This window comes from Gallinula chloropus (genome assembly GCF_964237585.1).
Source record: "Gallinula chloropus genome assembly, chromosome: 4".
Lineage (NCBI taxonomy): Eukaryota > Metazoa > Chordata > Aves > Gruiformes > Rallidae > Gallinula > Gallinula chloropus.
In genome coordinates, this window is record NC_140088.1 from 87713431 (window position 1) to 87731164 (window position 17734).

General features: G+C 45.8%; 1 protein-coding gene across 1 annotated transcript; it reads right to left on the reverse strand.

Annotated features, from left to right (window-relative positions):
- Nucleotides 1–334: 334 nt before the first annotated feature.
- SUCLG1 (succinate-CoA ligase GDP/ADP-forming subunit alpha) lies at nt 335–16913 on the reverse strand. Its single transcript, XM_084263069.1, has 9 exons — nt 16773–16913; nt 9234–9337; nt 8208–8324; nt 7598–7810; nt 7450–7507; nt 4813–4896; nt 4041–4192; nt 3384–3572; nt 335–2440 (listed from the first exon to the last, which is right to left on the reverse strand). The coding sequence occupies exons 1-9, from the start codon at nt 16822–16824 to the stop codon at nt 2414–2416; spliced, it is 996 nt and encodes a 331-aa protein (XP_084119195.1). The 5' UTR covers nt 16825–16913; the 3' UTR covers nt 335–2413.
- Between the last annotated feature and the right edge of the window lie 821 nt (nt 16914–17734).

The window sequence follows — 17734 nt, forward strand, 5'->3', positions numbered from 1 at the left end:
AGGGCAAAAAACAATGCATGAAGTGGATCTGCATCCTCTCCTCTTTGCTAGAGAAAAATCAGCATGGCAATGAATTCCCCTCAACCAAAACAAACCATGTAGAATTTACCCCTCAACATACAAGTGATTTATGGATAGACACCATTGCCAAGTCTGGATCAAGGAAAAAAAAGAACTATTTTATTAAACTTACTAAGAACTCAGTCAGTCACAGTTGCAACATCTCTCTTGTGCAGAAATGCTACTGTAAAGTTATAAGGCAGCAACAGGTTTAAGGCTCAACACTAACTCAGCTTTTGCCTTTAAGAAAATAAAGGAATAACAATTCTCCAGGTCAGATGACTCGAAATATTTATTGACAAGTACATGTGGTATTAAATGAATGCAAATATATTTCCCAAGGAGACAGTGTCTTTAGCAGTGTAAGAGGCTCTGATGGTATTTGTCAAGTGCATATTTTCAAGCTGCAAGAGAAAACTGCAAGAACTAAGCCTTCCTATCAGACAAGGTCAGGTTTCTTCCCCATCCTTAGGTACCAAATTGCTTGCCCAGGCCTGAACAGAACCAGGCAGCAGCTAAGGTGCAGCACTGGATGACTGCTGCAAACATTAGAATCAAGGTTGCATTTTTAAGCCCATCTTCAAATGTCAAGATAGGAGGAAATGCTTTCTCTAGGGACAAGTGTCACTGGAATTTCTGGCTGTCTTCTCAAATAGCTGGTGCCTCACTAAGAGCTTCCATGGAGCGAGTCCTGGCAGGAAACCTGCTGCACCTCAGCTGTCCTGGAAGGTCACCTGTTGTAACAGTGGCAGCAATCCAGCAATGAGATTCAGGCAGCTCAGCAAGCTGCACAACCCACCCAAGGAGGAGTGTTGTGGAGAAGCCCACCACTACAGTGCCTGACCTTGATTAGCAGGCTCCTAAGACAGGCTGCACTCCCCTGACACTCCCTGATGAGGAGCTGCACTCTTAGCCAGGCTGAGACACGTCAGCACTGGCATGTCTCTAGCTAAAGGGCTCCAGATTATACCAGAAGACTGAGCAGATCTAGTAAGAAATCCCTATCTGCTGCCCCAGGACTCATCAATTCACCACTCAATACCACTCTCAGCCACCTACTGACAGGGTGTGGGGTTCATTTCAGTAAATCATAGTGAGGTGAATAACCCAGCACCTGGGCTCTGTGTCCCAAGGCCTGTCCCACCTGACTGTGTGTGGAACCTACTCATCCATGCTCCATGCAGCAGACACACAGCTGTGCTCCTGTGGAGGCTGTCAGGGCTTAGCTCTGGGAACTGTAAATGTCAAGATACCTGCCTACTTCTTGCAATAGGAAGAGAAACTCCACAGGCATTGGAGCAAGAAAACTTAGACCAGTTTAAAACAAGTAACAGCAGGAGTTTTGATAACAGCACCTTTATCAGACACAAGGTTGGCTTTAGACAAGTGCCAGGTTACATGAATTTTCAGTCCTCTACATAAAGAAAACAATCTTGGGTTTAGTCCATCCATTTACAGGCACGGTGCTTGGGCTATTTCCAAAGGAAAAAAAGGGCTTTTCACTGCAGTGCTGGAGTGGTTAACAGGGAAGGTACCTTATTACATTCTTTTCCAGAGAATAAGATTTCTCCTCCATTATGTCCCAGCATTAACAGGATTTCAGAACACACAAGTAATGCAATCCTGGTTAAGATAAAGAGGAAATTAAGGTAATGTAAGCTAAAGAGCTATTAATTTCCATACTTGCAATTTTGTATCTATATATATATTTGCATGTGAAATTAAGATTCCCTTTAGTGAATAAAAATTCCATCTCTCCACACAAGCAGCAGAATTGCTCACCAGTAGAGGACTACAGCCCATCAGCCCTGAAAAGAAAGCCTGGACTTCAGGCATATCCAGCTACATGGATCAACAAGCAGCCCCTCCAGATCCAGCAGCTTTGGTTTAGGGGACAGGACCTTTGGCCTATCGTTCAAACAAAGGTACTTGCCAGCAACAAACAAGCCAGGATCTGTTAAAAAGAAAGTGAAGTGTGATATGTGCATCAAGTCAGTGCCTTGATCCTTAAAAGCATCTCTACAAGCAATTTTACCTTAAAAACAGGCAGTGCTTAAGTTACAAAAAGACTTGTTTTGTTTGTGGTGCTTGAAGAAATGGCTCTGCTTCAGGAATTCAAAAGATGAATCAGGTTTAGTAGTAGATTTATTAATTTGCTGTGATTTACAATGAGGTGATCAGGTCTGAACCAAGGAGACATCAAAACAGGTTTAGCCAGGAGGTTTATGGCTTCCAAGTCAAATTCACAGACCAGTGTCAGTCATTTGGGCAACTGAAGATTAGCAGACAAAAGATAAGCAGAGGCTAGGTGCTGCACTGATGTTTTGGAGATGGTATTCCAAAGTGTCTTCTCTTACAGCAATTTCCTTTTCTCAAACTCCTGCAAAAAGCACACAGACATTATGAGGGGGAAGAAAATACTTCTATTACTATTTTATTTAAATTACTTTGTATTTATCTTGGTAAACCTCATTTTTCTCAATCAAAGAATTAAAGTATAAAATGCATAACACGTGCATGGGAGAGGAAAGGAAGATAAATACCTTCCCAGCTCAGATTAACTGGTGAAAAACCAGTAGTGCTAGACTGCAGTCAGTGCACTGCATCCAGGCTGCAACACTGTCAAAGAGCCACCTGCTCCCAAGCACAGTGTAACAGGCCTGAAAAACACTAATTCTGCATAAAAACTCCAGCAGAATCCTTACAGTAAAGGATTCAAACCAGGGAAGCAACAAAGATTTTCCTTTTAATAAAGGAAGAAAACACAACAGAAGAGGTGAAGAACCTCACAGCAGCCTGTGAAGACACTGTATGATAAGGGCACAACAGGAAAAAAAATACACCTATCACAGGTGAATTATGCATTTCCTCCAGCTGCAAAGTAATGCCTTTTTTTGGATATGAATTAAGAAAAATGCAAGTAATCCTATCCCATAATTAAGTTTTCAGCTGTATGCTTTCAACCATAATTCTGAATCAGTACTTAGACCTATATGCCAAGGCTTTCTTTCCTCAAATACCCTACTTTCAAAGAATGTTCTCATATTTTAAATTAACTCAGTTTCTTTGCTTCCAGAAAACACAATTCAACAAGTTGCTATGTTTCAAAGCAAGACATAATCTCTCTGCATCCTGCTGCTTACTTTTCTACAGAGACAGCATCCCACAAAACCCCACGTGCACATTATTATTACAAGTAATAAGCAGCTTGTTCAGTTGACAGAGTCTTATGTTGAACCAAACTCAGAGCAACAGAGTGGCTGGGCAAGAGATGAACTTTTCCTTGAAAAGTAGCTTCTTGCTCTGGATTCTGAGCAACTTACCTTGTAGATGGTGCTACCTAGCTGAGCAGGGGACATGCTGACAACAACACCAGCACTCTGAAGAGCTGCTATCTTCTCCTTAGCTCCACCCTTGCCCCCAGCAATGATTGCTCCAGCATGGCCCATCCTCCTGCCTGGAGGAGCAGTGAGGCCAGCGATGAATGACACCACTGGCTTGGCATTTGGACCCTGTGAAGACAGAAAAGGTGCTGTGTTATGTGGGGGAGAGGGAGAGGAAAAGCAATTCCAAACAGCAGGTTATTTATTTAAATGCCCACTGGCCAGGCAAAGATATGAAAAACACCTAGAAACCCCAGACAACATGGAATCAAGAGTCTGCAGAGTATCCTTCTCTCCTGATATGCAACCTAAACCAGAAGCAATCAGAAACCTTACAACACCCCCTGTACAGAGCTGCATCCATTACTGAAAGCAGAACGTTCACTACAAATGCACCACAGGACTAAAAATCTGAAGCTGATGCTGCTCTCCAGTTATATTTAATCTGGTAAATATTCCTAAATTCAACTCTCTTCAATAAAAGTATGACTGTTTGGGTTTTTTGCAAATAGAGATTAGGGGTTGAACTGAGTTTTCCTTGACAAAAGAAGATGAGTAGCTACCAAGGTGTCTGGAAGCAAGCTGTTTAAGACTTACAGAATTATTTTCTTTCAAGAATGCTGCTGCATCTTCTTCAGCATTTCCTCCAATTTCCCCAATCAAGATGATCCCCTCAGTATGAGGATCCTTCAGGAAGACATCAAGGCAGTCAATAAAATTAGTTCCATTGAAGGGATCACCTCCAATCCCTGAAAAAATTAAAGCCCCAAAAAAGTCAAACTCAAGATAATGACATTACATGTATGACAAAAGTTTCAAAGTAAATTTCAGCATGAAGAGTATTCACAAAGGCTCAGGGGAAGCTGAGAGGCAGCTCTGTAGGCTCTTCCCAAGTCAGCATGCCAAATTCCAGCCCCAAGTATCTTCCCCCACAATTCACAGAAAGCTCTGATATCTGAATAAACACCTTTCAACCATAAGCAAAGCCTTATGCCTTATACAGAGACTCAGTATAAGACACAGCAGACCCCAAGCTCCAGAATTTTGCTGTAAGAAACCTGAATTTACTTAACATACCCAGCTAAAAGCCTAAGAATGCCTTATTCCTTTATAATATTAAAATGCTTGGGAAAGCTTGTTTCCAAATCAACATCTTATTTGCTGTCAGTTGTCTGTTCAAAGCTGTGTTTTAGGCTGGGGAAAAGACAATAGAGAAGGGTAGCCTTCACAGCATGCAGGGATCTCTTTTCTCAACAGAATTGCCACACAGCAACTTCTACCCTTGCAAAAAGAAATCAGTTTGGGATTTTTCTTGCAAAGAAAAAGCAGATTATTCCAGGCACAACAGGCTGTTTCTGAGGAAACCTACCAATGCAGAAAGACTGCCCCAACCCAACTTGTGTTGTCTGATGAACAGCTTCGTATGTCAGGGTTCCAGATCTTGACACAATACCTTTAGGAAAGGAAAGGAGATAAACTTAATACTGACATAGCTAATTGCATGACTAGAGGCAGCTGTTCTTAGATTAACAAACATCACCTTAATAAACTGGAGATGGCAGGTTTTCCAGCTATCCTTGCCAAAACATGAAACCACTGTGTAAGGTTCTATCTGCACTATTTCTTCGTTGAGAATTTTGGACACTTAATTGTCAATAGATTAAACATACTGGCTGAGACACCATTCCCAATGCTACAGCTTCACCAGGAAAGCAAGCTGAAAGCAGTATGGAAGAATATACAAATATGTGAGGAGCTGCTGCACTGAACTCGAGTTGCAGCTCAACAGTTAACAAAAGAATTGTGTTTTAATCACATCCCCAGTACAGCCAGGCACACAACAGACTCAAAACAGGAACAGGCTGCACAAACCAACTTAGCACTTACTATTGAGGCATCTGTTGCTGCAGCTCACTGCTCTACAGCACACATTCAGCACTTACAAGAGAACCATAGACTGGTCTGGGTTGGAAGGGACCCCAAGGGTCACAGAGCTCCAACCCCCCTGCCACAGGCAGGGACACCAACCTCCAGGCCTGGAGCTACACAAGGTTGCCCAGGGCCCCAGCCAACCTGGCCTTGAACACCCCCAGGGATGGGGCATCCACCCCCTCTCTGGGCAGCCAGTTCCAGCCCCTCTCCACTCTCTCTGGAACAAAACTTCCCCCTAATATCTAATTTAACCCTTCCTTCCTTCAGCTTCACTCCATCCCCCTTGTCCTGCCATTATCTACCCTTTGAACAAGCTGATTCCCCTCCTGTTTCTCTGCTCCCTTCAGGGACTGGAAGGCTGCAATGAGGTCCCCCCCCCAACACCTCAAGCCTAGTTTTAAATTCAGGATGGAAGGTAATACAGAGCCTAGATCAGGTGTAATGTATTTGCATGTTGTTCTGCTCATTCTGCCAAGTCTACATTTCTGCTAATACCACAAAAGGGAAAGTTCCCAAGGCTCCCAGGAAAAAGACATCATCTACTTCATACCATTTAACAAGGGCTGTGATAAGTATACTGCATAAAGAGAGGTTAAAAAAATACACCACTAGTCTAACAACTTCAGTTTTACCAACTATTTATATTGTTGAACAGCACAGATGTCTACTAGTAAAGGTTGTTTTCTTGCTATGCTTGCAAAGGCCTTCCTGTTTACTGTTAAAATCAGATTAGGTCAGTGAAGCTACAGATAAAGGTCCAAAGACTGTTGTTATTTTTATAGCTTACATCCCAAGATTATCAAATGATTCTTGGCCACCTCACAGCAATAGAAAGGTGGGGAGCATATCACCAGAGGTCAGAGATGAAGCTGGGAGGATGGCAAAGTTACATATTTATTCCCATCACCACTGAAAACATTCCTAGCAACGGCCAGCCAACTGTATTCAGGATTTAAACTATTCTTTTGCACTTCATTCAGACTTAACACCTTGCAATGACAAGATGTTTCTTGTAGATACCTAGAAAATCTTAACAGAACTCTGATTCAGAAGGGAACTCAGGGCAGCATGGGTTGATGCTACTATTTACACTCATACAGCAATGTCTCAATGCATAACTGCAGTCATCTGATTTTTCAACTCCAGGTTCAGAGGTTCTTCTGAAAGCTGGAGCTATGACACGAGTGTTCATGCATCCTCAGCTCATTCTCAAGTCAGAAGTGGTTAAGTAGCAGGGTTAGTTTCTCCTGGTAGAAAAACTGCACCAAGTCCCCACAGTTCAGGAGCACTGAACAGATCCTCCCACAGTAAACATATTTTTCATCCAAAAAAAGCCATGGCAGTGTTGCCAAGGGTACTGTGCTCAAGTTAAAGTGGTTACCCTGCTGACAGGTAACAGCAGCATATGCTGTGTGAGATGTTTCTGAAGCTCTATTTAAATACAAATGAGCATTTTGGAAGAATTTTATTTATAGGTCCTGAACAGCACTATTTAAAAAATAATTAAGTTGTTATTTGTATTGTCAGTTCCTTCTTCTAAACAAATGTCAGGACAAGAGACCTGCTGTGAACAAGTCACTGCCCTTCTGAGCTTAATTCCACTGTCTGAGACACAGGTGAATTTGCCACCTCCACTAACCATGGTGTAGTTGTCTTATTATAAACCTGCCTGTGATCTCTTCTCTTTGTTCTGAGGTCACTACAGGCATAGGATCCCGGTCCCAAGAGCCAAGCTGTTGGAAGGAATAGCACAGGAGAGCTCAGCACTCTCAAATCCCAAGATAAATGGGGGTATCCTCAAAGGAGAGTGGTAAGGAAACCAAGTCAGTCACATTACCTAATGGAACTTCCAACTGCTTTGCCTCTACCATCAGCACTCAGTGTCTCCTGTAGTAGACTGACTGATTTTGGCCTTCAGGACTGAAAATAGCCAAGTTCACTTACATGAAGGGCAGAGAAGGTGTTACTCAGCATGTCAACTGGCTTCAGGGCAGGATGTGATGAACCTCATGAATAAGAACACTACAGCACCAAACTTTATCTTTAGATGATGCATAAATATTCAAGAACTCACCGATTCTTCCCTTCTTGTGAATGTGACCAGGCATGATACCAATTTTACACTCTCCAGGCTAAGGAAAGAGCGGGAGAAGTCAGATGGAACATTCAAACCATCACCAAGAATGGTTCAACCTCGGAGCAAATCCACCCAAGTCACTTACATTGATGACTCCAGGGCAGTTTGGGCCCACCAGTCGAGTCTTCTCCTGCCTCAGCAGCCTGTGCTTAACCCGGACCATGTCCTGCTGGGGAATGCCTTCGGTGATGCACACCACTAAGGGCATTTCAGCATCGATGGCTTCGTTGATGGCAGCGGCAGCAAAGGGAGGAGGTACGTATATAACAGTGGCAGAGGCACCAGTTTGTTCTTTGGCCTACAAGGGACAATGGTAAAAGAGATCAAAACACTCAGTGGGGTGGAAGAGGACATCTGACAACTAGGCATTTCAAATGTGTCGGGTCACAGGCTGTCAGGAAAGGATCTGCCCCATGAACACCATTGTAAACACCCTTAGATAAGTTGGCTAAAAATTCACTGTACCCACCAAAACCAATCAGAAACCAGTTGCATGCATAAAGTCCATCCAGACCCTGTGAAATTCACAGTGGGAGCCAAATTCATGCTTGGCCACACTGATACAAGGCTTCTAGTTCACTCCTTGCACAGTGCCATCCACGGTTCAAGTATCTGTCTCTCCAGCGTGCTCCATGAAATAAGGAGCCTTTCAGCAGCATTAAATTGTCTGCCCTCCAGTCATGGCTGCAAATTACCTCCTTCACAGAGTTAAACACAGGCAGACCCAGATGAGTTTTTCCCCCTTTCCCTGGAGAAATTCCTCCAACTAGATTGGTGCCATAGTCCAACGCCTGCTGGCTGTGAAAGGTGCCCTATGAGAGGGAAAATAACTCAAGTTAAAAGGCATGTCATAGAAAATAACACACATCAAAAAAAGTAAGAGCTGATGACATCTATAACTCTGCAGGCAATTTATGGCACTTATATTTGCAATGAGAAGGAGTTTTCACTACATATATACTACTGGCTATTTTTAAGAGTGTACCAACATGTTTTAAATGGGATTCAGAATATTCTATGTTTTTTCTTGTAAGTCAGAGCACTGTGGTTGCAGACTAAAGGATGTTTTGTTGTGTATCACTAACACACCTGCAGACACAGCAGCCCCATTTTCTTTTCCACATCACAGATGACAAACAATATAAGGAAATAAAAGATATTAGAATTCTCATCCATGACCAGCAGATAGTTTTAGCAAAAAAAAAAAAGTCTTCTCCCCTGGCAAACATGTAGAAGAGTAAATGTGAGAAAACTGTTGAATATCCTGAAATAAAACCAGAAATTTAATTTATATGCATTGATGTTCAAAGGCAATTGTGAAAGAGACATTTCTAAGATGGTAAGGATTCTCCAGGTTTTTTGCAAATATCCCTTTACAAAGAAACCTTTTCAGTTGTATACAGTGAAAAGGCTTAAGACCAAATCCAGCAACAAAAATCAAAAGCAATATAACAGAGAAGACTCAAAAACAAGTTTTAAGCTTGTGCACAAGTGAAAAAAAATCTAGTCTATGGAATTTGGGGGGTGTGAGGGGGAAAAGAAGTCTATTTGGACCAAAGACAGGAAACTACAGTGCTGAAGGTCCTTCCTCATCATGAAGTTCATCTTCCCATCAACACAGGTAAAACTAGTATGTAATCCCTTTTACATGGCATTATGGTTTCTGTCCAACTAGCTTTCTGAACTGAAAGGATGATAGAAGAAATAGTTCACACACTCACCTGTTTGCCTGTAAAACCCTGACAGATAACCTTTGTATTTTTGTTAATATACAGATTTTTCCTTGATGCTGAGTAGGAGCAGTGTCGTACTCCATTCTGTTGCACTAGAGGAAAAAAAAAGGAGAGGACAAGTCATTACCACACTTTATTAGTCTCCAAGTCAAAAAACATCCCATCAAGTAAGTGTATATATACTAATGTGCACTTAACCAAAATATTAACTGACCCAGTAGCTCATGTTTTCACAAAGCCATGCTGAATGTTCCAAGTGTGTAGACTTGTTATTCTCAGGTATTAAATCCCTGCAGCTCACTCTGCCTAGCCTGCCATTACTCAGTTTGCTAGAAACCAGGCCAGGGATTTCTCATCTTGGGCACTTAGTATCAGTCATGACAAACAACAGATGGAAACATCCTCTTAACCACTGTTTTCATTTGCAAGTGAAAGGTTTTTCTGTCCTCTAGGGAATTCTGCAAAGCAAACCTAAAATCCTGGTATTCCAGAGGCTGTTATAATGTAGGTATATGCTACCCCTTCTGAGAAGGCAGCACAGGCCATACTAGATGAGGAGTGATGCTGAACAGGTCAAGGGTCCCTCAGCCCAGCTGAAACCTAATGCCCAGCAAGATACACAGCAAGAGGCCTTCTTCCAATAGATGCCTTGCTGCAGCAGCCTAGGTGTCCCTGCTTGATGGCCACTGGAAGAAAAACAACCTCTCCAGATACTCCACTAGAATCATTTTCAATTTTGTTCTCACAGCTCTGGCCCTGAAAAAAAAACCCACCCCAAAACAGCAGGATTACCCCAAAACCAGCACGGTGCATGCTGGTATCAAAAAGGCAAAGAGAATGATTGCTTCTCTGCTGGAAGATACGTTGACATCACATGATGAAGAGGACAATGCACAGCATTACCACACAAGAAAGCTTGAGATGTCCAGAGGAGGCTACAGAGATGCTGAAGGGCCTGGAGCATCTCCCCTGTGAGGAAAGGCTGAGTGAGCTGGGGCTGTTCAACCTTGAAAAAAAGAAGGTTAAGAGGGGATCTGATTAATGTTTATCAGTATCTCAAGTGTGGGGCACAGGGGGAAATGGCCAGACTCTTTTCAATGATCTGTGGAGACAGGACAAGGGGCAATGGCTGCAAGTTGGAGCACAGGAAGTTCCACACCAACATGGGGAAGAACTTTTCCCCAGTGAGGGTGAGGGAGCCCTGGGACAGGCTGCCCAGGGGGTGTGGAGTCTCCTTCTCTGGAGACATTCAAGACCCATCTGGATGCCAACCTGTGTGACCTGTCCTAGGGAGCTGCTTTGGCAGGGGGTTGGACCTGATGATCTCTTGAGGTCCCTTCCAACCCCTGTGATTCTGGGATTCTGTGTGTTTTACCCTTACAGCCTGTGCTGCAACACTGACAAACCCACCTGCAGAATGAGCCAGCTGCTTGCACACAGCCCACACCAGGTAACTTCAGTATTTTGGGGAAAGAAAAAAAAACCCAAACCAAAAACTAAACCCACCACCAAACCTTTGGCAAACAGTCACTTATTTCTACCTTAAAAGCAGTTCTACAGTTACAGTTCTGCCATCCATTCCACATCTGTTTTGAGACATTTATAACCTTGCACAGAAGTGGTTTTGAAAGCTTAAGTTTGTCAATTCACAGCTTTGAGAAGCCTATATAGGTATATTTTTCAAGGATAAGAAGCTCTTGAGCATTTCCCATGCTATCAGAGTACCAAAAAAATCCCAGGCACTGATAACTAAAACACAGCTTAAATTCAAAACTTTGTATGGATTTACTCTTGAAAAATGTATGTGCTTCTTATGTGACTGAAGAGCCCTGGCTCAGAGAAAGTACATCTGGCTCAAAAAAGCCTTGAGGCTTGAGCTGCTCTGTCTTCAGAAGGAGACAGCTTAGTGTGGGCACAGATCTAGGGAGCAATACATTTGGGATTTAAAAAATATAATAAATCACCTTGCATTTTCCAGACTGGATGATTATGAGGTTTTTTTGGGGTGTTTTTTAACCACATGATAAAGCTCTGTATTTCCCTCCACGGTCTTATCTGAAGCAGAAAATGTTGCCCCTGGTTATCAGCAGAATAGGAGCAGCAAGAGGCATCGATCAAGATGAGGTTGTGATGTACAGGGCACAAACAGCAAGTCCTGGCTACAAACAGCTGGCAATTTAAATAGAGATTGATATAGACAGATAGAAGATGGGAAGGAAACAGGTGGAAAATCGAAATGGCTCACTTAAGTTCACAGCAGGTAAGAGTCAGAAATAGAATCCAAGTCTCAATTTCCACCCAGGGCCTTCATTCACTAGCTCCCACTGCTTCACAATCCCCAGCCTGCTTCAGGATACTGCTTTTAGTAGAAGAAATTCAGATGCCTGAGTGTAAATGCTTGTTGCTTCAAGAAGTGTGTGTGTGGGGAGGGGAAATATTTGTTCTTCCAGTGACCAGGACTGAGCAGTGAACCAGTAAAAGCCAAACACGTTGGTGTTGCTATTTTAATGCCCATGTCTAAATTACAGGCCAGATTACAAAGGTGCAGGCTCCAGATGAGGTCCTGCAGCATAAGGACAAGTCTCCCCAAACCCAAATCTTCCCAAAAGCACAGTGGAAACACTGTATTTTTGTCCATAGTTCTAACATCACATCACTGTGTCCAGCAAAAGCCTGTAGCAGACCTTTAGAAAATACTATTAAAAACAAGAAAATGGGTAATCTTTCCCTTTCATTTCTGCCCACCCCTGTTCTGTTTTGCATAGTTTGTGGTTCAAAAAGAAATAGTTAAACAAATAACAAGATGCAGGTTAGGGTTGTTTGGGGCTTTTTTTTTTTCTTTACAGTACTTTAGTTTCCTAGAAAAAGAGATGTCCTGGGTCAAGAACCTATTTTAGTCCATTATACCATTCAACCAAGCAGTTATGAAAAGTGCTCCAATATCAAAACCCTGCTGTCCCAGGCTGGATTTGAAAAGCAAGATCTAAATTTAGCAAGAGGGTAGAAGCCTGGATATAAAATATCAGTTGTTTTACAGTAATGAAACCTTACTAGAAACTAAGGGGCAGGTTTGCTTGCAGCAACACACACACACTGCTGGTTGTTGCTCTTGCATTTCCAGGGGAAAAGCAGAAGTGAAAAGCCAGCTAGTTTTACCTCTTAAGAGAAAACTCACCATCTGTAGCCTTGAGCAGGGCTCTACACTCACTGGTGTACTACAATTAACAAGCTTTTCTAGAAAATTACCCAATTATCAGAGTCCAAACATGACTTTACAGATTAAGAAGAAAACTGACCCATTTGCAGGGTGTTTTAAAGCAGACCAGGAATGCAAGCACTGTGTACTCTGAGCCTTCAGGCACTCCTTGAGCAGCCCTCCCAAGCACAAATCTCATTTAAAACCTCAACTACATTTGCCCAGCTTATTTGGGTTGTGCAAGGCAGCTGACAGTACAGATACTAAGGGCTAAATCTCTTCCTCACTCAAATTTATGAAGCTGAAAACTTTTTAGCACTACTTGTAAGATTTCCTAGAGCTATGGGGAGTCATCTGAAGTGCTTCCCTCTTACCCACGCTCAAACAGCCAGAGAACTTGAAGATGAAGGAAGACACCCCTTTCCCTTTCCAGTACCTATGTAAGGTAAGAAGAATGCCTTGGAAATCACATGGGCTCCAGTACAAATGGGGAAGATGCAGGTCAGTGCAGGAAGGGGTTTTTTCACTCAAACATCACCCCTCCCTTATTTTCCATCAGCTGCACACCTCCTGTGTGTTTCTGAGAAACCCCTTCAATAGTTTGTATGTGTTTATTTTGCATTTTTATGACCATCCCTTTTCTCCTTTCTCTGCCTACAAGTACATGGCCTGAGGAGGACAAAACAGTCCTGGACAGGTTCTTACATTACAGAAGAACACAGACATTAACAAATAATAATAATAAAATTCAGCAAAGACCAAAGTTCTGTAGCAAATTTCAGTTTATTGACTAGAAGCTTGACATAAAAATATTCCATACACAGTTTCCCATCCTAGTAGAAGATGATCTTTAATGACAAACAAGTGTTCATGCTACTGAGGGATTGCTCAAAATCTCTTAGTCCTTTTTTCAAGATTGTGCTCAGAGGATTTTTAGGTTTCCACACCCCAGCCTCTCTTCTCTTACCCTTCCTTTGCCAAATTCTTGTTCATTATGGAGACCCCAACTCTATGCCATGTTCGTAGGTTGAAGAATTAAGTAAACTAATCAGGTTGTAAAAGACTGTCCCAATGACTTTGCTACATAGAATCACAGGGGTTGGAAGGTTCCTCCAGAGCTCATGGGGTCCAACCCCCTGCCAAAGCAGCTCCCCAGCTCATATTGCACAGGGCGGCGTCCAGACGGGGCTGGAATCTCTCCAGAGATGGAGACTCCACACCCCCTGGGCAGCCTGTCCCAGGGCTCCCTCACCCTCACTGGGGAAAAGTTCTTCCCCATGTTGCTGTGGAACTCCCTGTGCTCCAACCTGCAGCCATTGCCCCTTGTCCTGTCCCCACAGACACTGAAAAGGGGCTGCCCATTTCCCCTGCATCCCACACTTCAGATATTGATAAACATTAATCAGGTCCCCCCTTAGTCTTCTTCTCTCCAGGCTGAACAGCCCCAGCTCACTCAGCCTTTCCTCACAGGGGAGATGCTCCAGGCCCTTCAGCATCTCTGTAGCCTCCTCTGGACTCTCTCCAGGAGATCCCTGTCTGTTTGATCCCAGGGAGCCCAGCACTGGACACAACACTCCAGGTGGGGCCTGACCAGGGCAGAGCAGAGCGGGAGGATCCCCTCCTGTGACCTGCTGGCCACACTCCTCCTGATGCCCCCCAGGATCCCATTGTCTCTCTCAGCCCCCAGGGCACACTGCTGGCTCATGGCCACCCTGTCACCCACCAGGACCCCCAGGTCCTTCTCCGCAGAGCTCTTCTCCAGCAGCTCATCCCCACCTGTACTGATTCCAGCCCTTATTCCTTCCCAGGTGCAAGATTCTCCACTTGCTTTTGTTGAACCTCATCTGGTTTCTCCCTGCCCAGCTCTCCAGCCTGTCCAGGTCTCTCTGGATGGCAGCACAGTGTCCTGTGGGTCTGCCACTCCTCCCAGCTCTAGATCATCAGCACTTGCTGAGGGTGGATGCTGTTCCCTCAGCAAGGTCGTCAGTGAAGATATTAAACAGGACTGGACCCAACACCCAGCCCTGGGGAACACCACTAGTCACAGGTCTCCAGTCAGACTCTGCTCCATTGATCACCACCCTCTGAGCTCAGTAACTACCAGGTTAAAACAAGACTAATGTGCAAATGACCCCCAGACAAATTTCAATCCTTTCAACACGCTTCTCTTTCCTAATCAAAAATCGCCACTCGCCGCGATGGCCACTGCTGACTATGGGATGTCACAGGAGACACAGCAGCATTGGAAACAAAACCTTTCTGAAGCTGAAAGAGAGTGAAGCACCTCAGTGAACCTGCTGAGCACAAACCAACTACTTCTTGGAAGGGAACAAACTGTTTTCCTCGTGTATACTCCACTAAGAACATGGCTTGGGAGCTTTCTGTAAAGAATTCTCCAGTTTAGACACTTATTTCTGCAGCAGTTCTTTGCCAGGGCTACTCACATCGTTCACTGTAATCTTTTAATCTCAAAGCGCTGCAAAGCTTTCTCACATGCCCAGAACATAAAGTCCCTAATCCCAACTTCCCCACCACAATTAAGGTGCCTACAGTGACTCTCTTCAAAGCATGGCACAGACCACAGGTCTTTCTTGCCTCCATCTGTGTACAAACAGTACTTGGAGCTGACCTTTGACTTGCCATTGACTGCCCTATTTCACACTATGTTTCCACAACTTCCTGAATTCACCCTTGCAGATACACACCCTGCACGCTTGCTTCAGACACTGCATCTGTTTTGCAACAGAACCCACCAGAAACTCATGATTTTAAATCACCCAGGGAAGCAGCTGTTAACTATTTGTTACTGGAAAGGTATGGGCAGAGTGCAATGTAAGGTTTCAGCACTCTGGATGTTTTGTAAAGAATGTCAAAGCAAAGGAATAAATGTGTTTCCAATGAAGGACTAAAAACTTTGTAAACTGACCTGCTGAAGACATTCTTGAGCCAATTAGATCAGCTCTTCCCATCCACTCCCCAAAATCATCTTGAGCACTCCTTCCTGAGTCTTTATTTCAGTTTTCTGCATGTAAAACTGCACCCAAGAGTAGCTTTGCAGGGAGTAGGAATTAACCTCAGCTGGAGGCCCTGTGTTCTTATCTGTTCCCCTCCATCAGAACCAATTCTTAGCAGACTCTGGGGAGCCAATTCAAGAGGCTGAACTGACAGAACTTAACGGTACAGGAAGAAAATGCAGCTTCCTGTTCATGGAAGAGAAGAGGTGGGAAGAGATACCAGATGGGATGGTAGCTGTGCCACAGGTACCACTCAGACCAGCTTAAAATGTTGTGGGATCATGTTACTAGACAAGTTACCACCACTCCAAGACAAGAAAAACTTTGGTTGCAGTGAAATGACATAGGTTTAAGTTTATTCACTCATTCTCAGATGCAAAATCCGAGGCTAAAGCACCAGTTCCTCCTGTTTAGATTCCAAGAAACTGCTCTTGTGCCTAGACATACCCATACTAATTTCAGTTGAGGCTGCAGCATCGACTATATAAATTAACTATACAAAAAAAGCACATTGAGAAATAAAAGGTTGGGAGTTTTTTTGTGATCTTCACAACATGTATAAAAACTTTCAAGCTTAATTATTAGTCTGACTGCTCGTGTTCCCCATCATTAGACACTAACGTCCTTATCCTTGCCAGTAAAGCACCACTTGAGGAATTTGTGTTGAACTGGCAGGGTAACTTAGGGACCTCCTGAGGTCTCCAGTCCAAGCCACCTCTGAGGTGACCAGATCCAACTCCACCCACTTCCTCTGGGCCTCTTCCCCATCCCCGGCGATGTAAGGGAGAGAACGATGGTGCCGGCTCAGCCACCAGCGCCTGGCCACCCGCAAGGCCAAACTTCTCCCAACTTCTCAGCCATACGTGCCCAGGCCCCGGCCTGCCGCCGCGCCCCTCCAGGCAGCCACCCCCCCCCCTGCTTAGCTGTGGAAGAAGCTCCGGGGCTGCCGGCGCTGGAGAGCAGCAGCGCTGGGAGCCGCACTGGGCCTTCCGCGCTCAGGCGGGGGAGACCCGGCCCCGCCAGCAGACAGAGGCCCGGGAGAGGGGCTGACCCTCCGCACGCCCGCGCCCTGAGGCCGGGGCGCTCCCCCTCCCCAGGGTGACCTTGCCCCGCTGCAGGCCCCGGCCCCATTTCCCTTCCGCGGCGGGCCAAGGCGGCCGGGCCGCAGCGGCGGCTGCCCCCGACCCAGGCCCCGCGGCCTAAGGCGGAGGGGCGGCGAGCGGGCCGCGGCGGCGGAAAGCGGTTGCCAGGCAGCGGGGAGGGCCCCGCAGCGCCCGCGGCCCGGCGTGGGGGGGGTGCCGGCGGCTCGGTACTCACGGCGGAGGAAGCGGCCCAGGAGGCGGGCGGCGGCGCGGCTGCAGTGAGACATCGTCCCCTTCGGCAATGACACCGGGCCCGGCGGAGCGCGGCGGGCGGGCGGCCTTGCGCGGCGCCTGAGCACTGCCCACTCCGGCGCGAAGCCGGGCAGCCCCGCCCGCTGATTGGCTCAGCACCAAGGGGCCCTCCAGGGGCGACAACCAACCAAACGCTGGGGAGGGGGGGCCGCGGGGTGTTGTGGGTGTTGTAGTCCGCAGGAGGTGGTAGGGCCGCGCCGGTTGTCTCCGTCGCAGCGTGGCGGGCAGCCCTCGGAGCCTCCAGCCTCCGCTGAGTTAGGGGTACAGCCGCTCTTCGGTGGGCGGCAGCCCGTTAAATGCCACCACGGTGGGTCAGCGGCGGTCAGTAGAGGCGAGGAGGGGCCGGCGCGGGTTGTGACGAGCGGGGACTCCCTGCGTTCTGGGCTACGGGGGCTCAGCGGAGCCAAAAAGCGGCGTTTTCCAGGGAAAAGCGGAGTCTTTTGACTGACTGAGCTCCAAACCCACCTGCGAGCCAGCTGGTGGAACAGAGACCCGTTACCTCGCGGTACGCGCCTGGCTTGGTTTCTAGTGATGTGCTGGAAGCGCTGTGGAGGGAGCGGAACCCGGGTCCCGACAGGAGGGGAACGTGAGCAGCGCCCGGGATGGTCCTGGGCAGAGCATCTCGGCTGCGGAGGCCGGTGTGGCAGCAGCACTGCTGAGCACCCTCCGCTTCCCTGGGCCTGAGCGGTTTGAGGTGAAGCCGATCTTAAAAAGGGAGGAGACCTGACAATCCTCCTTCTCATTCACCATGCGGAGTTTACCCGCCTGGCTGATCCTGGGGCAGGAACAGGAGCATTTTGGAATAAAACAAGACAGTTCTGAAACAACAGTTCGTGTTTTCTTTCCTCCTTTGAGTGATGCGTAGCAGCGTTTTCTTTCTGTGAA

Bases quoted from the DNA above. Each gene is read 5' to 3' on its own strand.
- SUCLG1 (XM_084263069.1), bottom strand. From the start codon at position 16,824: ATGTCTCACTGCAGCCGCGCCGCCGCCCGCCTCCTGGGCCGCTTCCTC. The intron at 7,508-7,597 runs GTAAGTGACTTG...CTCTTTCCTTAG, and splicing joins ACTGCCCTGGAGTCATCAAT to CCTGGAGAGTGTAAAATTGG. The intron at 4,193-4,812 runs GTAGGTTTCCTC...TAATTTTTTCAG, and splicing joins GGGGCAGTCTTTCTGCATTG to GGATTGGAGGTGATCCCTTC.